The 24,196-nt window shown below is 46.0% G+C and overlaps 1 protein-coding gene across 1 annotated transcript in view; it reads left to right on the top strand.

The window, feature by feature from the left end:
* The window catches only part of NLRP5 (NLR family pyrin domain containing 5), a 50,870-nt gene extending 28,198 nt beyond the window's left edge, over positions 1-22,672 (top strand). Inside the window, 6 exon segments of the mRNA XM_030821798.1 lie at positions 2,272-2,442; positions 5,162-5,332; positions 14,350-14,520; positions 17,533-17,703; positions 19,386-19,556; positions 22,540-22,672. Of these exon segments, the coding sequence (XP_030677658.1) occupies positions 2,272-2,442; positions 5,162-5,332; positions 14,350-14,520; positions 17,533-17,703; positions 19,386-19,556; positions 22,540-22,672 (988 nt within the window).
* The last annotated feature ends 1,524 nt before the right edge of the window (positions 22,673-24,196 follow it).

Genomic DNA, 24,196 nt, shown 5'->3' with positions numbered 1-24,196 from the left:
GACACCTGGCCCATATTCCCCAAAGTATTTATGGGATAGAGGGATGGGATGATCAGCTAACTCTCTAAATGGGAGACTTTGATGTTGAATGATGGATTGGGCCCCATTGTGAAGGGTTTCCATTCACTATCACATTGAGGAGTTGGAACTCTCTTGTATTCAATAACGACAGATGCTTGATTCTGCGTTATAGTACGACATGTTCCAGGGATGTGCTGATGAATGAAACCAGATTCTTTTTTTTTTTTCTTTTTTTTGGGACAGAGTCTCGCTCTGTCGCCCAGGCTGGAGTGCAAACTAGATTCTTTTATTCAATAACGACAGATGCTTGATTCTGTGTGTACTACGACGTGTTCCTGGGACGTGCTGATGAATGAAATGAGATTCTTTTTTCTTTTTTCGAGACAGAGTCTCGCTCTGTTGCCCAGGCTGGAGTGCACTGGTGCAATCTCGGCTCACCGCAAGCCCTTCCTCCCAGGTTCAAGCTATTCTCCTGCCTCAGCCTCCCGAGTAGCTGGGACTACAGGTGCCTGCCACCACGCCCGGCTAATTTTTTTGTATTTTTTTAAGTAGAGACGGGGTTTCACCATGTTAGCCAGGATGGTCTCGATCTCCTGACCTCGTGATCTGCCCATCTCGGCCTCCCAAAGTGCTGGGATTACAGGCGTGAGCCACCGCACCTGGCCGAGATTGTTTTATTCAATAACGACAGATGTTTGATTCTGCGTGTAGTACTACGAGCTGATGAATGAAACGAGATTCCTGCTCTCATGGTGCTCACAGGCCAGCACAGGGAGAGCAAAACAAGACAAAAATAATGATGTATGCACACACACGGCAGGAACACACACAGCAGGAACACACATGGCAGGAACATGTATAGGCTTGGAGAGCTCTAAAAGTTCTGTCTAAAATTCAACACAGACCAGGCACGGTGGCTCATGCCTATCAACCCAGAACTCTGGGAGGCTGAGATGGGTGGCTCACCTGAGGTCAGGAGTTCGAGACCAGCCTGGCCAACATGGTGAAACCCCGTCTCTACTAAAAATACAAAAATTAGCTGGGCATGGTGGCAGGCGCCTGTAATCCCAGCTACTCGGGAGACAGAGGCAGGAGCATCACTTGAACCCGGGAGGCAGAGGTTACAGTGAGCCAAGATTGTACCACTGCACTCTGGCCTGGGTGACAGAGTAAGACTGTCTCAAAAAATAATAATAATAATAAAATAAATCTGCTTCCTTCATCTCTGTCCTAGCCAGGCACTGGCCTAAGTGTTTTGTGGCGATTCTAATATTCTAATCCTCACAACCACCTCTGAGGTCGGTAGTGCTGTTGTCCTCATTTCCAGGGCATAAACTGAGTCACAGAGATGCTAAGCTACTCGGTGAATAGGGAATTAAGTGATGTGTTAGACGTGGGGGTGGACGTGCTGGCTCGTGGGGTAGCTGTGTACGTTCCTCTTTCGTAAATACCGCCGGTCATCCCGGAAGCTCGTGCCCTTCGGCAAATGCTCGAGTGCCCTTTGTGTACTAGGCACAATCGCAGCTGCTGAGGGGACCATAGAGAACAAAGCAACCAGGCCCCCACCTTCATGGAGATGACATTCTAGGAAGGAAGACAGGCAGGAAACAAGCACTAACATAAGTGTGTGGAACGTTGGCTGGAGGCCGGGCGTGGTGGCTCACGCCTGTAATCCCAGTGCTTTGGGAGGCCAAGGCGGGTGGATCACAAGGTCAGGAGTTCGAGACCAGCCTGGCCAACATGATGAAACCCTGTCTGTACTAAAAATACAAAAATTAGCCAGGTATGGTGGCGGGCACCTGTAATCCCAGCTACTCAGGGGGCTGAGGCAGGAGACTTGCTTGAATCCGGGAGACGGAGGTTGCAGTGAGCCAAGATTGTGCCACTGCACTGCAGCCTGGGTGACAAGCAAGACCCTGTCTCAAAAAAAAAAAAAAGGGTTGGCTGGGGTGGGTTGCTATGAATGTTGAGACAATGGAGGGAAGTGGAGTAGGCACCGTTTAAGGTCTGGCTTACCCGAAAGGAGACCTTCAAGAGACATGAATGAGGACGTGAACCCCATGAAAACCTGAGGGAGGGAGGAGGGGAGGTTGCAATGGAAGGAGCAGCGACTTCTCACGCCTGGAGGCAGGAGCAGACAGAGTCCGAGGACCAGGAAAATGGCCGGCCCTGCTGGCGTATGCTGAGTAGAGGGGAGATGGACTGCTTTGGGTGAGAGCTGGGATTGCTTCATGCTGCCTGTCTCTGCAGGCTGGATCGCTGTGGATTGACCCACGCCTGTTACCTGAAGATCTCCCAAATCCTTACGACCTCCCCCAGCCTGAAATCTCTGAGCCTGGCAGGAAACAAGGTGACAGACCAGGGAGTGACGCCTCTCAGTGATGCCTTGAAGGTCTCCCAGTGCGCCCTGCAGAAGCTGATGTGAGTGCCACTTCCTTTCACCGGGATTATCGTAACTTCGATTCTCCAGGTCATGGTGGGAGGGAAATGAGCAGATGCACAAACCAGGGGTGAGGAAGGAAGTTGGGACCTCCCAAGACCTGCACAATGTGGGGTGTAAGAGTGACCTGAAGAACATCTGTTCTTGCTCCCAGACTCTAAATGGAGATAAAAGGTGGACGCAAGAATCAGCCAGGTGGAAATTGCATAATGACCTTCCCTCCTGATAAAGCTCTCTTGGGCGTGAGGCTCATGTGTGCGGCTTACACTGTGGGTTAGTGAATGCTGGGCCCCACGACTGGAGAGGTATACCCACTCAACCACTCAAAGAACGCGGGTGGGGGTCAGGCTCCCCTCTGCCTGGTAAAGTCCAGGCCAGAGCTCATGCATTCCGGGCTTCTGGGCGCAGAGGCTCAAAAAGGAGAAGGGTCACCCAAAATCCCAATCCCACCTCCTTCTACGGAGACGAGGGAGCCCAGAGCAGGGATGAACCCAGGCCTGTGTTGTTCTAGCAGAAGTGCCTCCAAGTGGAAACACAGGGGACAGCAGTTCTGCACCCCTAACACCTAAAGGGATATCACTTCTTTCCTCTTCCGTGTCAGAGTTTTGCTGTTGCCCAGGATGAGTGCAGTGGTAAGATCTTAGCTGACTACAGCCTCAACTCTTGGGCCCAAGCGATCCTCCTGCCTTGGCCTCCCAAAGTTCTGGAACTACAGGTGTAAACCACCATGCCTGGCCCACTTGCTTACTGATAACTGATCTAGGGAGGGAGGCGAAGCAGCAGCAACAGTTACAGCAACCACTATTCAATACTTACTGAGCTGTGCCAAGGACAGCGCTAAAATCCCACCAACCCTTCCTCGCTGAGTTCTCAGAACAGGTCTACGGAGCAGGTGCTGTTGATAACCCTACTGACAGATGAGACAGCTTCCGAAAGGCTGTGTCACTTGTCCACAGTTGGACGGTGCTCCGATGGTGATGGCAGGAGTCAAGGGTTGGGCTGATTCAGCTGAGCCACCCAGCGTGGCAACCACGAATCCACGTGTGGCCGGCCAAACCTAAATTAAATGGGAAAGTCAGTTTCCTCATCACACTAGACCCATGTCAAGAGCTCAGTAGCTATGTGGGGCCAGCAGCTCCCATTCTGGACAGCACAGCTCTAGGTGACCTTCAATCTTACCTGGATGGCAGTGCTGGAATCAGCAGTGAGACATCCAGGCTCAGAGGGTGACGCAGTGTGGCCCCATCACACCCTGAGCTCTCTGTCTCGGGTGTCATATTCTCAAGGGGAAGGGGCGTTCACTCCCAGTTCTTGTTACAGCAAAACACCTATCACTTATGTAGCGACTGTGTCTGGAATCACTTCAGTGCTACATAAAAAGCTGCTTAAATGGCCAGGTGTGGTGGCTCACACCTGGAATCCCAGCACTTTGGGAGGCCAAGGCACACGGATCACCTGAGGTCAGCAGTTCAAGACCAGCCTGGCCAATGTGGTGAAACCCCATCTCTACTAAAAATACAAAAAAATTAGCTGGGTGTGGTGGCAGGCGCCTGTAATCTCAGCTACTCGGGAGGCTGAGGCAGGAGACTCACTTGAACCCAGGAGGCGTAGGTTGTGGTGAGCCAAGGTCACACCATTGCACTCCAGCCTGGGCAACAAGGGCGAAACTCTATCTCAAAAGCAGGCATGTATCTAGTTTATGCCTAAGGGTCATGATGTGTTAAATGTACTGTTTTGGGGGGTGGTCTTGCTCTCTGTTCACCCAGCGGGAGTGCAGTGGCACAGTCACAGCTCACTGCAGCCTCTACCTCCCAGGCTCCAGGGATCCTCCTGCCTCAGCTTCCCAAGTAGCTGGGACTTACATGCATGTAGCACCATGCTTGGCTAATTTTTTCTTTTTAGAGACAGAGTCTTGCTATGTTGCCGAGGCTGGTCTCGAACTCCTGGGCTCAAGCAGTCCTCCTGCCTCAGCCTCTCAAAGTGCTGGGATTACAAACATAAGCCATGGTGCCCGGCCTAAGCATACTTTTAAATTGGAAAAATTGGCCCAGTACGGTGGCTCATGCCTGTGATCCCAACACTTTGGAAGGCCGAGGCAGGCAGATCCCCTGAGGTCAGGAGTTGGAGACCAGCTTTGATACCAGCCTGACCAACATGGTGAAGCCGTGTCTCTACTAGAAATACAAAAATTAGCCAAACGTGGTGGTGCACGCCTATGATCCCAGCTACTCGGGAGGCTGAGGCCGGAGAATCATTTGAACCCGAGAGGCGGAGGTTGCAGTGAGCTGAGATCATGCCACCGCACTCCAGCCTGGGCAACAGAGCGAGACTCCATCTCCAATAAATAAATAAAAATAAATAATAAATAAATTGGAAAAATTACTCATTTCGGCAAAGCCTTATATCATAGCCATGTGGGGACTGGAAATGGCCGAGCAGTGAGCAGACCAACATTACCCAGCCATTCCCCATTGTGACTGGCAGATCTAATCACCCACAATACTTAGAGTCTTCTTTTGGGGCTGATGCACTGGAGTTGAGTTTGCAAGTTAAAGGCAGAGAGGATGCGACTTCACCATATGTCTGCAGGGACATGCCAACTCTGGGGGTGATATGTCTTTCCCCTCCTTGTAAAGGAGGGAGAGATGGCACTTTAAGAAAGCACCCCCTCACATCCTCTCTGGGGCTCTCTTCTTGCAGCCTGGAGGACTGTGGCATCACAGCCACGGGTTGCCAGAGTCTGGCCTCAGCCCTCGTCAGCAACCGGAGCTTGACACACCTGTGCCTGTCCAACAACGGCCTGGGGAACGAAGGTGTGAATCTGCTGTGTCGATCCATGAGGCTTCCCCACTGTAGTCTGCAGAGGCTGATGTGAGTCTGGCTTGCTCCCCTGTAAGGACTTCCTAGCTTTCTAACATAGCGTGGTGTAGCTCTCAAAGCAGAAAGCAGTGGGGAGGGGTGTGGACACCGTCACATGAAGGGACTGGTATGTGCTGAATTCTGTCCATGTCTCCTAGGTTTCATCCTTTCTTGGAAAATTCTGTGTCTGCCTCTGTGTTATCTTACAGTGGGAAGTCATTTGTTCACGGACGGTCAGTTCTCATAATTGCAGGTCATCATGTTCTACGAAGTCACTCTTGAGCACTGAACCAGCTCGCACGGAGCCGTTGCCTCTGAGAGAGGTGCAGGGTTAGCTTCCTGTGAACCTCTAGTCACGTTTTCATCAATCAATGAAAACTTCGTATTTCTTGTTTCCATTCAATGGCTTTTACTTGATACACATCATTGATTCGTTAACATTGAGCACATGACCAACGGCACCATGACTTGTGCCTGACAAAGCCCATCTGACACAAGTGATGGACCTCATGGCCTCCCCACGCTCCCCAGCATTGGAGAGCACTTTGGCAGCTACGCTAGGAGGTCATTTTAAACAACGAAATTGCAGCGGGGCGTGGCGGCTCACGCCTGTAATCCTAGCACTTTGGGAGGCGGAGGCGGGTGGATCACTTGAGCTCAGGAGTTTGAGACCACCCTGGCCAACATGGTGAAATCTCGTCTGTACTAAAAATACAAAAAATTACCCGGGTGTGGTGGTGCATACCTGTAATCCCAGCGACTCAGGAGGCTGAGGCAGGACAATCACTTGAACCTGCGAGGCGGAGGTGGCAGTGAGCTGAGATCGCGTCATTGCACTCCAGCCTGGGCAACAGAGTGAGACTGCATCACAAAACAAAACAAAATTTCCCACAAAAAGCACAAAAATCCAACAAACACGGCACTAAATACCCTCAAAAAGGACATTGTTGACAGTGGAGAGCTGAAATCAGTTCAGCCTCCACTGGGAGCAACATGTGAGCCTGGAGACACAAGTCTCTCTGCTCTGCACACATGCATGTCCAGGAAGGACTGAGAACTCCCGGTATTGATTTGGAGAATTACCAACACGTTTTAGCAAGTAGGAAAATTCACAAATACAGAATCCATGAATAATGAGGATCAATTGTGTTGATTACTACTGCGTTTATTAGTTGCTAGTGACACAGACACAATACAGATGCAGTTCTCATTATTTTTCCAAAAGTTATTGGGGTACAGGTGGTTACACAAGTAAGTTCTTGTTGTATTTTGAGACAGTCTGGCTCTGTCACCCAGGTTGGAGTGGCGTGGTGCAATCTCAGCTCACTGCAACCTTCACCTCCCCTCCCAGGTTCAAGCGATTCTCCTGCTTCAGCCTCCCAAGTAGATGAGATTACAGCTGTGCACCACCACACCTGGCTACTTTTTGTATTTTTAGTAGAGACAGGGTTTCGCCATGTTGTCTAGGCTTGTCTTGAACTCCTGACCACAGGTGATCTGCCCGCCTTGGCCTCCCAAAGTGCTGGGATTACAGGCGTGAGCCACCGTGCCCAGCCAGGTTACATGAGAAGTTCTTTAGTGGTGATTTGTGATATTTTGGTGCACCCGTCACTCAAACAGTGTACACTGCACCATGTTTGAAGTCTTTTAACCCTTGTCTCCCTCCCATTCTTCCCCCAAAATCCCCAAAGTCCGTTGTATCATTCTTATGCCTTTGTGTCCTCATAGCTTAGCTCCCACATATCAGTGAGAACATACGATGTTTGGTTTTCCATTCCTGAGTTACTTCACTTAGAATAATAGTCTCCAATCTCATCCAGGTCACTGCAAATGCTGTTCATTCCTTTTTATGGCTGCATAGTATTCCATCGTATATGTGTGTGTGTGTGTGTGTATGTGTTTCTTTATCCACTCATTGATTGATGGGCATTTGGGTTGGTTCCACGATTTTGCAATTGTGAGTTGTCCTGCTATAAATATATGGGTACAAGTATCTTTTTCGAATATTGACTACTTTTTCTCTGGGTGGATTCCCAGTAGTGGGATTGCTGGATCAAATGGTAATTCTACTTTTAGTTCTTTAAGGAATCTCCACACTGTTTTCCACAGCGGCTGTTCTAGTTTAATTTCCCACCAGCCGTGTAGTTGTGTTCCCTGTTCACCACATCCACCCCAGCACCTACTGTTTTTTTTTTTTTTTTTTTTATGGCCATTGTTGCAAGGGTGATGTGGTATCACATTGTGGTTTTCCTTTGCATTTCCCTGATTATTAGTGATGTTGAGCCTTTTTCATGTTTGTTGGCCATTTGTGTATCTTGAGAATTGTCTATTCATGTCCTTAGCACACTTTTTGATGGGATTGTTTTTTCTTACTGATTTGAGTTCATTGTAGACTCTGGATATTAGTCCTTTGTCAGATGTCTGGATTGTGAAGAGTTTCTCCTACTCTATGGCTTGTCTGTTTACTCTGCTGACTATTCTTTTGCTGTGCAAAAGCTCTTTGGTTCAATTAGGTCCCAGCTATTTATCTTTGTTTTTATTGCATTCACTTTTGTGTTCTTGGTCATGAAATCCTTACCTAAGCCAATGTCTCGAGGGGTTTTTCCAATATTATCTTCTAGAATTTTTATAGTTTCAAGTTTTAGGTTTAAGTCTTTTTTTTTTTTTTTTTTTTTTTTTTTTTTTTTTTTTTTGAGACAGTCTCGCTCTGTCACCCAGGCTGGAGAGCAGTGGCACGATCTCAGCTCACTGCAACCTCCACTTCCCAGGTTCAAGTGATTCTCCTGCCTCAGCTTCCCCAGTAGCTGAGATTACAGGCATGCGCCACCACGCCCAGCTAATTTTTGTATTTTCAGTAGAGACGGGGTTTCACCATGTTAGCCAGGCTGGTCTCGAACTCCTTATCTGCCTGCCTCAGCCTCCCAAAGTGCTGGGATTACAGGCGTGAGCCGCCGCACCCGGCCAGGTTTAAGTCTCTAATCCATCTTGAGCTGATTTTTGTGTAAGGTGAGAGATGAGGATCCAGTTTCATTCTCCTACATGTGTCTAGCCAATTATCTCAGCACCGTTTGTCGAAAAGGGCGTCATTTCTCCACTTTATGTTTTTGTTTGCTTTGTTGAAGATCAGTTGGCTGTAAGTATTTGGGTTTATTTCTGGGTTCTCTATTCTGTATCATTGGTCTATGTGCCTGTTTTTGCACCAGTACCACACTGTTTTGGTGGCTACGCCTTATAGTCTGAAATCAGGTAGTGTGATGCCTCCAGATTTGTTCTTGTTGCTTAGTCTTGATTTGGCCACGCAGGCTTTTTTTGGTTCCATTTGAATTTTAGAATTGTTTAATTCTGTGAAGAATGATGGTGGTATTTTGATGGGGATTGCATTGAATTTTGTAGATTGCTTTGGCAGTATGGTCATTTTCACAATATTGATTCTACCCATCCATGAGCATGGGATGTGTGTCCATTTGTTCGTGTGGTCTGTGATTTCTTTCAGCAATGTTTTGTAGTTTTCCTTGTAGAGGTCTTTCACCTCCTTGGTTAGGTATATTCCCAAGTTGTGTTGTGTTGTGTTTTGCAGCTGTTGTAAAAGGGGTTGAGCTCTTGATTTGATTCTCCACTTGGTTGCTGTTGGTGTATAGAACTATTGATTTGTGTACATTAATCTTGTATCTGGAAACTTGAATTCTTTTATCAGTTCTAGGAGCTTTCTGGAGGAGTCCTTAGAGCTTTCAAGGTAAACAATCATATCATCAGCAAACAGTGACCATTTGACTTTACTGACTTGGATGCCCTTTATTTCTTTCTCTTGTCTGATTACTCTGGCTAGGACTTCCAGTACTATGCGGAAGAGGAGTGGTGAGAGTGGGCATCCTTGTCTTTGTTACGCATGCATCTAAGTGAAGAGACAACCTGAACAGGCTGAGTGTGAGCAACAAGGCTGTGTATTCACTAGGGTGCGAGCGGACGATGGGATTGGAGCTAGTTTTTGTTTTTTTTTTATACTTTAAGTTTTAGGGTACATGTGCACAACGTGCAGGTTACATATGTATACATGTGCCATGTTGGCGTGCTGCACCCATTAACTCGTCATTTAACATTAGGTATATCTCCTAATGCTGTCCCTCCCCCACCCCACAACAGGCCCCGGTGTGTGATGTTCCCTTTCCTGTGTCCATGTGTTCTCATTGTTCAATTCCCACCTATGAGTTGAGAACATGTGGTGTTTGGTTTTTTGTCCTTGGGATAGGGGTAAGTAGTGGAAAGTAACAGTCTGGGACCATTTATTGCGGGTGGGGGAAGAATGTCACATGGTACATTGTCACAAGGTGAGAGGGGTCACGGCATAATGTCACAAGGTTGATTATCAGTTAGGGTAGAGCATGTTACAATGATAGAATGTTGCAAGGTTGGCTAATCAGCTAAGACAGGAGCTAGCTGTTTTTCTTTTGTGGTTTTCCTGCTATCCTAGACTTTCTGGCTCCAAGAGGCCTTCTGGATGTGTACATGTGGGTCACAGAGGTCATGATGGCTTGACCGTGGTGCATCCTGCTCAGAAGACCTCAGTCTTATTCCAGTTCTCAAAGGGAATGCATTCAACTTTTCCCCATTCAGTATTATGTTGGCTGTGGGTTTGTCATCGATAGCTTTTATTACATTAAGGTATGTCCCTTGTATGCCAACTTTGCTGAGAGTTTTAATCACAAGGCGTTGCTGGATTTTGTCGAATGCTTTTTCTGCATCTATTGAAATCATGTGATTTTTATTTTTAATTCTGTTTATGTGGTGTATCACATTTATTGACTTGTACATGTTTAAACCATCCCTGGTATGAGACCCACTTGATCATGGTGGATTATCTGTTTGACATGTTGTTGGATTTGGTTAGCTAGTATTTTGTTAAGGATTTTAGCATCTATGTTCATCAAGGGTATTGCTTTGTAGTTTCTTGTGTGTGTGTGTGTTTTTTTTTTCTGTTATGTCCTTCCCTGCTGTTGGTATTAGGGTGATGCTGGCTTCATAGAATGAATTAGGGAGGGTTCCTTCTTTCTCTATCTTGTGGAATAGTGTCAAAAGTATTGGTACCAATTCTGGTGCCTCTTCTTCTTCTTCTTCTTTTTTTTTTTTTTTTTTGACACAGAGTCTCACTCTGTCGCCCAGGCTGGAGTGCAGTGGCGTGATCTCAGCTCACTGCAAGCTCTGCCTCCTGGGTTCACGCCATTCTCCTGCCTCAGCCTCCCTAGTAGCTGGGACTACAGGCGCCTGCCACTGCACTTGGCTAATTTTTTTTTTGTATTTTTTAGTAGAGACGGGTTTCACCCTGGTCTCGATCTCCTGACCTCGTGATCCGCCTGCCTCGGCCTCCCAAAGTGCTGGGATTACAGGCGTGAGCCACCACGCCCGGCCACCACTTCTTCTTTGAATGTCTGGTAGAATTCTGTGAATCCGTCTGGTTCTGGACTTGTTGGTAATTTTTAAATTACCATTTCAATCCCGCTACTTGTTACTGGTCTGTTCAGGATATCTAATTCTTCCTGATTTAAGCTAGGAGGGTTGGATCTTTCTAGGAATTTATCCATTTCTTCTAGGTTTTCTAGTTTATGTGCATAAAGGTGTTCCCAGGAGCCTTGAATGATCTTTTGTATTTCAATGGTGTCAGTTGTAATATCTCCTGTTCCGTTTCTCAGTGAGGTTATTCGGATTTTCTCTTATCTTCTTGGTTAATCTTGCCAATGGTCTATCAATTTTATATTTTCAAAGAACCAGCTTTTTGTTTCATTTATCTTTTGTATTTTTTTGTTTGTTTCACTTAATTCTGCTCTGATCTTGGTTATTTCCTTTCTTCTGCTGGGTTTGGGGTTGGTTTGCTCTTGTTTCTCTGCTTCCTTGAGGGTGTGACCTTAGAGTGTCAGTTTGTGCTCTTTCAGCCTTTTTGATGTAGGCATTTAGGGCTGTGAACTTTTCTGTTAGCATTGCCTTTGCTGTATCCCAGAGGTTTTGATAGATTGTGTCATTGTTGTTCAGTTTGAAGAATTTTTTAATGTCCATATTGATTTTATTTTTGACCCAGTGCTCATTCAGGAACAGGTTATTTAATTTCCATGTGTTTGCATGGTTTTGAAGGTTCCTTTTGGAGTTGATTTCCAGTTTTATTCCACTGTGGTCTGAGAGAGTGTTTGATAAAATTTCAATTTTCTTAAATTTATTGAAGCTCATTCTATGGCCTGTTATGGTCTATCTTGGAGAAAGTTCCATGCACTGTTGATTAGAATGTGTATTCTGCAGTTGTTGGGTGAAATGTTCTGTATAGATCTGTTAAGTCCATTTGTTCCCAAGTATAGTTTAAATCCGTTGTTTCTTTGACTTTCTGTCTTCGTGACCTGTCCAGTGCTGTCAGCGGAGTATTGAAGTCCCCAGTATTATTGTGTTGCTATCTATCTCATGTTTTAGGTCTATTAGTAATTGTTTTATGGATTTAGGACCTCCAGTGTCAGGCGTATGTATGTTTAGAATTTTGATATTTTCCTGTTGGACAAGGATTATATAATTATATAATGTCCCTCTTTGTCTCCTTAACTGCTGTTGCTTTTAAGTTTGTTTCATCTGATCTAAGAATAGTTACCCCTGCTCGCTTTTGGTGTCCATTTGCGTGAAATGGCTTTTTGTACCCCTTTACTTTATGAGAGTCTTCATGTGCTAGGTGAGTCTCCTGAAGGCAGCAGATGGTTGGTTGGTGAGTTCTTCTTTATTCTGCATTCTGTATCTTTTAAGTGGAGCATTTGGGCCGTTCACATTCAATGTTAGGATGGAGATGTGAGGTACCATTGCATTCATCATTCTCTTTGTTGCCTGTGTACCTTGGGTTTTGTTTTTGCTTTGGCTTTTTAACTTGTATTTTGTTTTGTGAGTCCTGTATGATTTATGCTTTAAAGAGGTTCTGTTTTGATGTGTTTCCAGGATTTGTTTCAAGATTTAGAGCTCCTTTTAGTGGAGTCTTGGTAATGGCAAATTCTCTCAGCATTTGTCTGTCTGAAAAAGACTGTATCTTTCCTTTGTATAAGATGCTTAGTTTCGCTGGATATAAAATTCTTGGCTGATACTTGTTTTGTTCAAGGAAGCTGAAGATAGGGCCCCAATCCCTTCTAGCTTGTAGGGTTTCTGTTGAGAAATCTGTTAATCTGATAGGTTTTCCTTCATAGGTTACCTGGTGCTTCTGTCTCACAGTTCTTAAGATTCTTTCCTTCATCTTAACTTTGGATAACCTGATGACGTTGTGCCTAGGTAAAGATCTTTTTGTGATTAATTTCCCGGGCGTTCTTTGTGCTTCTTGTATTTGGATGTCTAGGTCTCTAGAAAGGCCAGGGAAGTTTTCCTCAATTATGCACCCAATTAGTAGAATTCTTTTTTCTCAGGAATACCAATTATTCTTAGGTTTGCATTTAACATAATCCCAGACTTCTTGGAGGTTTTGTTCAAATTTTCTTATTCTTTTTTATTTGTCTTTGTTGGATTGGGTTAATTCAAAGACCTTGACTTCAAGCTCTGAATTTTTATTTATTTATTTTTATTTTTTATTTTATTTTATTTTATTTTTTTTTTTTTGAGACAGAGTCTTGCTCTGTCACTCAGGCTGGAGTGCAGTGGTGCAATCTCGGCTCACTGCAGCCTCTGCCTCTTGGACTCAAGTGATTCTCCTGCCTCAGCCTCCCAAGTAGCTGGGACTACAGGTGTGTGCCACCACCCCCAGCTAACTTATTTTTTATTAGTTTGTATGTATGTATGTATGTATATATGTATGTATGTATGTATTTATTTGAGACGGAGTTTTACTCTTGTTGCCCATGCTGGAGTGCAATGGCATGATCTCGGCTCACTGCAACCTCTGCCTCCTGGGTTCAAGCAATTCTCCTGCCTCAGCCTCCTGAGTAGCTGGGATTACAGGCATGTGCCACCATGCCTGGCTAATTTCTTGTATTTTTAGTAGAGATGGGGTTTCTCCATGTTGGTCAGGCTGGTATCGAACTTCCAACCTCAGGTGATCCACCTGCCTCGGCCACCCAAAGTGCTGAGATTACAGGCGTGAGCCACCGAACCCAGCTTGTATTTTTAGTAGAGATGAGGTTTCACCATGTTGGCCAGGATGGTCTTGAACTCTTGACCTTGGCCTCCCAAAGTGCTGCTGGGATTACAGGGGTGAGCCACCGTGCCCAGCCTGAATTTCTTTCTTCTACTTGTTCAGTTCTATTGCTGAGACTTTCCAGACCATTTCACACTTCTAAAAATGTATCTAAAGTTTCCTGATTTTTTTTATTGTTTTTAAGCTATTTCCTTGAATATTTCTCCCTTTGCTTGTATCATATTTTGGATTTCCTTGCACTGGGCTTCACATTTCTCTAATCCGTCTCTAATTAGCTTAATAACTAAGCTCCTGAAATTTTTCAGGAAAATCGAGGATGTCTTCTTGGTTTGGATCCATTGCTGGTGAACTAGTGTGATTTTGGGAGGATGTTGAAGAGCCTTGTTTTGTCATATTACCAAAGTTGGTTTTCTGCTTCCTTCTCATTTGGGTAGGTTCTGTCAGAGGGAAGGTCTTAAACCTGGCCGGGTGCAGTGGCTCATGCCTGTAATCCCAACACTTTGGGAGGCCGAGGCGGGCAGATCACCTGAGGTCAGGAGTTCGAGACCAGCCTGGTCAACATCATAAAACCCTATCTCTACTAAAAATACAAAAATTAGCCAGGCGTGGTGGCGCACCTGTAATCCCAGCTACTCAGAAGGCTGAGGCAGCAGAATCTCTTGTGCCCAGGAGGCAGAGGCTGCAGTGAACTGAGAGCTTGCCACTGCACTCCAGCCTGGGTGACAGAGCAAGACTCCTCAAAAAAAAAAAAAAAAAAAAAAGAAAAGAAAAAAATACAAACATGACCCCCCCCTACACAGAAGCAGACTGGAGCTGGAAGGAGAGCCACAGCTCACTTGAGGTCATGCTGGGGAATGAGTGTTACGATCTTCTTTCCCATGTGGGCGCCCCACAGGCTGAATCAGTGCCACCTGGACACGGCTGGCTGTGGTTTTCTTGCACTTGCGCTTGTGGCTAACTCATGGCTGACGCACCTGAGCCTTAGCATGAACCCTGTGGAAGACAACGGCGTGAAGCTTCTGTGCGAGATCATGAGAGAACCATCTTGTCATCTCCAGGACCTGGAGTGAGTTTCCCATGGGCGTTGGGTCAACTCTACCATACTGGGGTTTGGAGTTCCTGAAAGGTCAAGAGGTAGGAGCAGGGAGACTGGAACCAAAAACGGCTTTCGGGGTGAGCTGACACTCGTTTTTCCAAGGGCAACCTAGGTAAGTTGAGGTGTTGACACCACGGTGAGCATGGGAAGGGCAAATGGAGCCTCATGGGAGGAACCATGAGTTCTGAGAAACCCTTGATACCTAAACACTGTTCATTCCTCAGAGGAAGGCATCTTGCCCTAAGTTCATCTTCAGCTATTTATGGAGAAGGGAGAGTGCTTGTCTCTTAATCTCTCCCTCTGGGGCTCAAATTTCTTCACCCTTTGTTGAAATGTTTCTATTGAATAGGAATATCCCATCATTAAACAGACTGTAGAAAAAGTAAAAGAGCTCAGTGAGCAAAAATCAATCTTTAGTCTAACAACCATGCAGTCATCCCTGTTAGTGGTTTGGATGTCTTCTGGGGTTCTCTTGTCCTAGATGCAAACATGCATTTGATGTTTTACAAAGAAAGGATCATAGTAGTCAGCACTTAATGCAACTTAATGCGTTCTCTTTTTTTCTTTTTGTTTATTTGTTTGAGTCTTGCTCTGTTGCCCAGTCAGGAGTGCAGCGGCATGATCTCAGCTCACTGCAACCTCTGCGTTCCAGGTTCGAGCGATTCTTCTGCCTCAGCCTCCTGAGTAGCTGGGACTACAGGCGTGTGCCACCACGCCTGGCTAATTTTTGTACTTTTAGTAGAAATGGGATTTCACCATGTTGGTCAGGCTGGTCTTCAACCCCTGACCTCAGGCAATCCACCCGCTTTGGCCTCCCAATGTGCTGGGATTACAGGTGTGAGCCACTGCACCCTGCCAAGCACTTAATGCATTCTTAACATGTGGCAGGCAGAGCACGAAATATTTTGTATATCTAATCTTATGTAGTCTCACCACCCCCCATCATATCCAGTGGAGAATTGAACTCCCAAGAAACCAAAACTTTGGCGTTGGTCTCACATTGTGTCTGAGGATATGTCTATTATAATAAATGAAGTATGGTAAGGTATTTCATTGAATGGTGTAGCCTTTAAAAATCTCCTAAACTTTAAAAATTTCCTAAAGCTGGACCACGTACCTTATATCTAGTGTTTTCATCATGAGCATAAATGATTTCATTCTAAACCCTTGTACACTTGGTAGCATTTGCTTATTCATTACAAAGATAGAATTAATGGACCACAAGTGGGGTATCATTTTGAGATCTCTCCCTTCCCAAGAATAAAATAAAGGACTTTGGTATGGATTCTAGTTCACAAACTTCTGAGTGCCCCCAAGTATTAATTCTACCATTTGTTTTCATTGTTTCAAGCCCTACTTCTGCATGGTATAGAATCTTAATCTTAATCTTAGTCAATTGGAGACATCGTTTTTTTCGAGACAGCGTTTAAGTGCTGGGAGATTATCTGGGTCTCTCCATTACCATTTATCCAAGACTGGGTCACCTCCACCTGACCTTCAAGGGTTGGCCCTCACAACTGCATCTGTATTTTCTTTCGTTTTTTTGCTTCGCTTTGTTTTGTTTTGTTTTTGTGTGTGTGTGTTTTGTTTGTTTTTGGTGGCTTTTGTTTTGTTTTGGTTTTGTTTTTTTGAGACAGAGGTTCTCTCTTGTTGCCCAGGCTGGAGTGCAATGGCACAATCTCAGCTCCCTGCAGCCTCCACCTCCTGGGTTCAAGCGGTTCTCCTGCCTCAGCCTCCTGAGTAGCTGGGATTACAGGCACCTGCCACCATGCCCAGCTACTGTTTTGTATTTTTAGTACAGGCAGGGTTTCACCATGTTGGCCAGGGTGGTCTCGAACTCCTGACTTCAGGTGACCCACCCACCTTGGCCTCCCAAAGTGCTGAGATGACAGGGGTGAGACACTGCGCCCAGCCTGCATCCCTCTTTATTCTTGACCCGATGGCTCCTGAGGATGGACTCTCCCCGCCCCAGTGCTATCATCCTGCCCTTAGCCTCCCAAGCTGAAGACAGACTTGGGGGCCGTTTCAGTCATTTCTCCCGCGATAAACCATTCAGATGTTATTTTGGGGGCCGCCCACCCCATCTTCCCCATTTTTCCTTGGAATAGAAGCACAAAACTTCCCCTTTTGGATTCCAGACCTATCAGCACTTCAGTAACTTCTGTCCCCTTTTCTCTCCGCCTCGCTCTGTCAGAGTCTTTCCAGTTTCTCCACCTCCCCCATGGAGAATCTTGACTTCATCTCCAAGTGGAAGCAAACTCTGCTGTGCTCATTTCTTTTAAAGATACCTTTAGCCGGGTGTGGTGACACGTGCCTGTAATCTCAGGTACTTGGGAGGCTGAGGCAGGAGAATCGCTTGAACCCAGGAGGTGGAGGTTGCAGTGAGCCGATATCGCACCACTGCACTCCAGCCTGGGCCCCAGAGTGAGACTTTGTCTTGAAAAAAATAAAACATAGGTCGAGCACGGTGGCTCATGCCTGTAATCCCAGCACTTTGGGAGGCCTAGGCAGGCAGATCACCTGAGGTTAGGAGTTTGAGACCAGCCTTACCAACATGGAGAAACCCCGTCTCTACTAAAAATACAAAATTAGCTGGGCATGGTGATGCATGCCTGTAATTCCAGCTATTCGGGAGGCTGAGGAAGGGAGAATAGCTTGAACCTGGGAGGTGGAGGTTGCGGTGAGCTGAGATCACACCATTGCACTCCAGCCTGGGCAACAAGAGCAAAACTCCATCTCAAAAAAAAAAATAATTAAAAAATAAAGATATCTTCAATCACACCAGACACTTTCCCCGCCCTCCACTATCATCCCTCTCTCGAGCCAACAGATACCACATGGTGTCAGCCGTTCACAGGAGTGGGCAAAACAGTGGCCCGTCAGGAAGGAATAAAGGAAACTGCAGTTAATGCTGCGAACCTTCTCCCGCTGTTCCACTTTCCTCGAGAGAAGCACACTTGCTCTATTTCCCGCCTCTTGCAGGTTGGTGAAGTGTCATCTCACCGCCGCGTGCTGTGAGAGTCTGTCCTGTGTGGTCTCAAGGAGCAGACACCTGAAGAGCCTGGATCTCACGGACAATGCCCTGGGTGACGGTGGGGTCACCGCGCTGTGCGAGGGACTGAAGCAAAAGAATAGTGTTCTGACGAGACTCGGGTAACTTCCTGGGGCGCCTCTTTGCCGGCCGGGCTGGGAGGAGGTGGGGGACCCCAGCATGAGGTTGCTTGAACAACGATGATGATGATCTGGTTTCCATGAGTCCCTCAAGTTAGATGGAGTGCAACCTTTGCAGCAGCACAGATCTGGGTGTAAGTTCCAGCCCGGCTCCTATGGATGAGACGGATGAAGTGGCAAATGCTTGGGAACAAGGGCTGGAGGTAGAAAACCCTCAACTGCCTGTTGAATGACCCCTGCTGCTAGTCCTGGTGCTAAATGGCGGAAGTATGGAAGTGAAAAGACCTTTGTGTTGTAGTGTGAACAGTCTAGAGACAAAGATGGGCAGAAAGCAAGTGATTACCTGAGCGGTCCTTAAAACGTCAGTGAGCATCAGAACCAGCCGGGGGCTTAAGACCGAGGTCCAATATGGTGGGCTATTGTTCAGCTGTAAAAGGGAGAGTGCTGAGGCCAGGCACAGGGGCTCATGCCTGTAATGCCAGCACTTTGGGAGGCCGAGGTGGGCAGATCACTTGAGGCCAGGAGTTCAAGACCAGCTGGGCCAACATGGGGAAACCCTGTCTCTACTAAAAATACAAAAATTAGCCAGGTGTGGTGGTGGGTGCCTGTAATCCCAGCTACTCAGGAGGCTGAGGCAGGAGAATCACTTGAACCCAGGAGGTGGAGGTTGCAGTGAGCCGAGATCACACCACTGCACTCCAGCCTGGGTGACAGAGTGAGACTCCATCTCAAAAAAAGTTAAAAAAAGGCTGGGCGCGGTGGCTCACACTTGTAATCCCAGCACTTTGGGAGGCCGAAGGGGGCTGATCATGAGGTCAGGAGATTGAGACCATGGTGAAATCCCATCTCTATTAAAAATACAAAAAAATTAGTCGGGCATGATGGTGGGCGCCTGTAGTCCCAGCTACTCGGAGACGCTGAGGCAGGAGAACAGCGTGAACCCGGGAGGCAGAGCTTGCAGTGAGCCGAGATGGTGCCACTGCACTCCAGCCTGGGTGACAGAGCAAGACTCCATCTCAAAAAAAAAAAAAAAAAAGTGCTGATACCTTCCACCACGTGGATGACCCTTGAAAACGTCATGCTGAGTAAAAGAAGCCAGCCACAAAAGGTCACGTGGTATATAATTCCATTTGTGAGAAGCAAGCACAGTAGCCTCACCTGGGAACCCGTTAGAAATGGCAATATTTGGCCGGGTGCAGTGGCTCATGCCTGTAATTCCAGCACTGTGGGAGGCTGAGGCAGGTGGATCATCTGACGTCAGGAGTTGAAGACCAGCCTGGCCAACATGATGAAACCCTGTTTCTACTAAAAATACAAAAAATTAGCCAGGCGTGGTGGCATGTGCCCGTAATCCCACCTACTCCGGAGGCTAAGGCAGGAGTATCGCTTGAATCCCAGAGATAGTTTGCAGTGAGCCAAGATTGTGCCACTGCACTCCAGTCTGGGCAACAAGAGTGAAATGCTATCTCAAAAAGAAAAAAAAAGGCAAATATTTGTGTCTTTCATCAGAACAACTAAACCAGAAACTGGGAGGCAGAGCCCACCAGTTTCGTTTTTTGTTTTTTTTTTTTTCCCAAAGAATCTCAAGGTGAAATTCATACGGGTTGAATGAAGGGTCCATCATCGATCTTTGGGGTTATTTTCTGGGTGTCCTGACCCTGCAGGTTGAAGGCGTGTGGATTGACTTCTGATTGCTGTGAGGCACTCTCCTCGGCCCTTTCCTGCAACCGGCACCTGACCAGTCTAAACCTGGTGCAGAATAACTTCAGTCCCAAAGGAATGATGAAGCTGTGTTCGGCCTTTGCCTGTCCCACGTCTAACCTACAAATAATTGGGTAAGTCCCCAGCAATTGTCTTCTGAGATACAGACCTGCTTCTGTTCCAGGCTTGTTAGCTGGTGGAGAAGCAGTTTATGGGAAAAGAGGTCATAGCTTGGCAGCCAGGTTTTACTCCATTGGTGAGTGCCCACTACATATTCTGAGTACCATGCTGGATGCTGGAGATACAGGAATATTGGAGATAGATGCCAGGTGCCTGAAATCATGGAGCTTACTTTCTGGGTGGGTTGGAAAGGGTACACAGAACATTATAAAAGTTTATGCTGAAAAAACTAGAATTGCTGTATGATCCAGCAATCTTCTGGGTATGTACTCAATTAAAAACAAGATCTCAGAGTTCACACCCATGTTCATAGCAGCAAAATGCACAATAATAGCCTAGAGGTGGAAGTAACCCAGGCGTTCGTGGATGAAAGGATAAACAGAATGTGGTATATACCTACGATGGAATCGTATTCAGTCTTAAAAAGAAAATTCTGACACATGCTACATGATGGAATCTGGACACGCCAAGTGGAATAAGCCAGTCCTAAAAAGACAAATACTGTAGGATTCTGCTTCTATGAGGTACGTAGAAGAGTGAAATTCATAGAGACAGAATGGTGATTTCCAAAGGATTGGAGTGAGGGGTTGGGGAGTTGTGTAATAGGTGCAGAGTTTTAGTTTTGCAAGATGAAGAATTCTGGCGATAGATGGTTGTGGTGATGGTTGCACAGCCGTGTGAATGTACTTAACACCACTGATCAATTCACCTAGCAGAAAGTTTCTTCAATAGCTCACACACAGCATTTCAGCTTCCCCTCTCGTTCAGTCCTTGTACAAGTCTGGAGGGCTGAGTTGATGGAGTTCACAGAAGTTCTTCAGGACCATCTCTTAAGACTAGAAGTTTCTTTCATGAGAAAGTGGCAGTTCATTGATGTCTTCAGTGTTTAGTGGTAGAAAAAGCATGTGTTATTTAGGACCCCACATTCATAGACAAACAGGATTTCACAGACATCCCTGAGCATGAAGGAACACAGTTGTACTTGAAGGGAGTAAAATCTTGACCAGAGAAATATACAGCTGGCAGCATTGATAGCCCATTTGAGGTTGGTTGTGGTATATTTATTTAAGTTTTTTGAGATGGAGTCTCACTTTGTTGCCCAGGCTGGAGTGCAGGGGTGCAATCTTAGCTCACTGCAACCTCTGTCTGGTGGGTTCAAGCAGTTCTGCTGCCTCAGCCTCCCGAGTGGCTGGGATTATAGGTACGTGCCACCATGCCCGGCTAATTTTCACATTTTTAGTATAGACGGGTTTTCACCATGTTGGCCAGGCTGGTCTCAAATTCCTGACCTCATATGATCCACCAGCCTCAGCCTCCCAAAGTGCTGGATGACAGGCATGAGCCACCACGCCTGACTTCCTTGTGGTATATTTATATCAATAGAAAATTTCTCAGTTGAGTAACTGTTTTCTCCAGTATGGTCCAGCTGATGGCAGTTGAGTTTATCCAGGCTTCAAGTTATGGCACATGGGTATAACCAGGAAGAAGTCAAGAGTGGCTGTGGTAGACCCTGGAATCATAGGAGGAAAGTGAAGACAGGATGGGAAGATGAATTAGAAACATGACTCAGTGAATCTGGGAGTCTTGGTTTGGTCAGAACTGTTACAGTGACAAAATGAGCTGAAAAAGTGGAGTGCTGTTGAAGGAATGTGTTTGTATCCTTGACTTATGAGGCACTAGAGCCGTTGACAAGATCAGTGGTGACTATGGGACTTAGTAGTTGAAGTAGGATAGAAGTCAGACCTGGATTTACGGATTGACCTATTATGGGTCTGTTTCCCCATCTGTGAAATGGGGGCAGTGCTATGTATCTATTTAAATATGTTTATTTCTCCTCTAGTAGACTATAAGCTCGGTAAGGGTGGGAAATTTGCCTTGTCCATCCCTATATGGGAAGTCCTCATTTAATGTCCTTGATACATTCTTAGAAACTATGACTTTAAGCAAAACGACTTATAATGAAACCAATGTTTTCTCATTGTTATAACAATGACTCTGAAGAAAATGATGTTCTTCGAGAATCTGCTGTAGTAGTTTTGCTTAAAGTCACTGTTTCCAAGAACCTATCAATGACATTAAGGGAGAATTTACTGTACCTTCCCAAACCCTATAACAGGACCTGGCACAGACACTCTGAGGAAGGAATTCATGGATGGACTGAAGGATCATGCCTGCATCTTAGGACTGTTAGGAATGTTGTAAGGAGCAGATGCCTTTAAAAGCTCAGCATAGTATCTGACATGTCCAAGTTTCTTTACATGCAGAGAATTACTTTTATTCTATAGGGAACATGCTACTGTTATCAAGCAAAAGTGGCTCACTGCCTGATGTGCTAGAGGCTGATACTGTGACACTGGAGATTTGAGGGGGAAAAGAAGCCCTATATTGCAGGTCAACTCACAAGGAGACAGTAGTCAAGCTCAAATCTGTCTCCCCATGCTGGCTTTAAGGCAGTATTTTTATTAGAAAAGGTTCAGGGAGTAGATTCTGAGATTAGTAGGTGATTGGAAGAAAAGGGGAGATCTGGAAAGTCCTTGGGCATGCATAATTATCTATTCATGCTACCTCATGGGTTGCATGTGCCAATTTAGGGAGAGTTAGCATAAAACATGGTAGAAATTCAGGCTGTGACATCAGCAATTCATTCTGTGCAAACTCCAGTCTGCCATACTTTTTCTAACCGTTTTCAGCCATTTCTTTCATAAGTGGAGGGGGAGTCTCCATGTTTCAGCAAGCTGTTTCTTTTCTTGTCTGCCATCCTGCAAACTCAATTTGTTAGTCATTGGTTTCTTTAACTCTATGGGGCACATTTCACTACTGTTCCTTAAGAGTACAAGAAAGGGTTTGAAATCCTTGATGAGACTTCCAGGAATTTTGAAGAAGGGAGAAGAAGTCGAAAGCAACGTCTCAGTAACGAGTCCTCTCCTGCTTCCTCAGGCTGTGGAAATGGCAGTACCCTGTGCAAATAAGGAAGCTGTTGGAGGAAGTGCAGCTGCTCAAGCCCCGAATTGTAATTGATGGTAGTTGCCATTTTTTCAATGAAGATGACCGGTACTGGTGGAAAAACTGAAGATACGGAAACCTGCCCCACTCACACCCATCTGATGGAGGAACTTTAAACGCTGTTTTCTCAGAGCAAACTGTGCCCCTGGGAGTTCCTTCTCAAAGATGGAAAATGATTTCTGATTCTCACAAAGCCCTCAATAGTAGTGATTCTTCTGTGTTCACTATACCTTGGTTACTGGATTTGAAGGCTAGAGACCTTCAAGTCATAGGACTCAGTATCTGTGAAATGTCAGTCCTACCTCAGAGCATACAGAGGGAATGAAATAAACACAGAGCATTCGGAAAAGGTGTCAATTGGTTTTCTTAACTAGTGGGGATATGGTTTGGGAGCAGAGAGGTTGGGAGGAGGACCTAGATCCTCAAAGGCGGCCCCTGAATTTGGGTACCACAACTAGTGGTGGTGGTTTGTTTTTTGTGTTTTTGTGTTTTTTGGTTTTTGTTTTTTTGTTTTGAGATGGAGTCTTGCTCTGTTGCCCAGGCTGGAGTGCAGTGGCACAATCTTGGCTCACTGCAAGCTCCGCCTCCCGGGTTCACGCCATTCTCCTGCCTCAGCCTCCTGAGTAGCTGGGGCTACAGGCACCCACCACCATGCCCGGCTAATTTTTTTATATTTTTAGTAGAGACGGGGTTTCACCGTGTTAGCCAGGATGGTCTCGATCTCCTGACCTTGTGATCTGCCCACCTCAGCCTCCCAAAGTGCTGGGATTACAGGTGTGAGCCACCGCTCTTGGCCAACTACTGGTTTTTTAAAGCACATACCTGAATACCAAAGGATGGTGTTACTGTCACTCAATATCGGAACCTATAAACACAAAGCTGAATTTATTCCTTAGTGTAATGAAAAGCTGGTCTACCACAGTCTCTCTGAGTAAAGCAGACTTCTGATCTTTGTAGGTAGGAATTTGGGGAGGTACAGAATGAGGCTGAACCTTGAAGGTATGAGTTGGCCTGTGGTTACTCAGGTGAGGCTGATTGGTACAGGTGTGTTCATCAGAGTGCATCCCTTCCTGACTGGCTGAATTTCCGATGCAAAGGGCAGCTGTTGGTTGGCTTGCAAAAAAGCATGTTCACTGAGGTAAGTTGTCTTGGATCCATTGAATGGATTTAAACCTGTCTAGGTAGCTACTTATTACCATGGCTACAACAGAACCATCAGTCTATTCCTAGGAGAGTGGAAAACTCTTACATTCTTACCAAAATGTACTACTTATGATTTCTTGTATTTATTTCTCTCATCCATGATGACGATGAATGATGATATCTAACACAGCCCTTACTGTATACCATGCCCTGTCCTAAGCAGTATGAATTAAATTATTTGGTCTTTACAACACCTTAGAGGTAAGTATATTTTTTGCTTCCATCTTACAGATGAGGACATTGAGGTGCAGAAAATAACAACGCACAGCAAGGCCAGGCATGGCGGCTCACACCTGTAATCCCAGCATTTTGGGAGGCTGAGGCAGGCGGATCACCTGAGGTTGATGGTTTGAGACCAACCTGGCCAACATGGTGAAACCCCATCTCT

The sequence above is a fragment of the Nomascus leucogenys genome, chromosome 10 (assembly GCF_006542625.1).
Source record: "Nomascus leucogenys isolate Asia chromosome 10, Asia_NLE_v1, whole genome shotgun sequence".
NCBI classification, from domain to species: Eukaryota; Metazoa; Chordata; class Mammalia; order Primates; family Hylobatidae; genus Nomascus; species Nomascus leucogenys.
The sequence above is the reverse complement of the archived record's forward strand: the minus strand, read 5'-3'. Positions and strand labels throughout refer to the sequence as shown.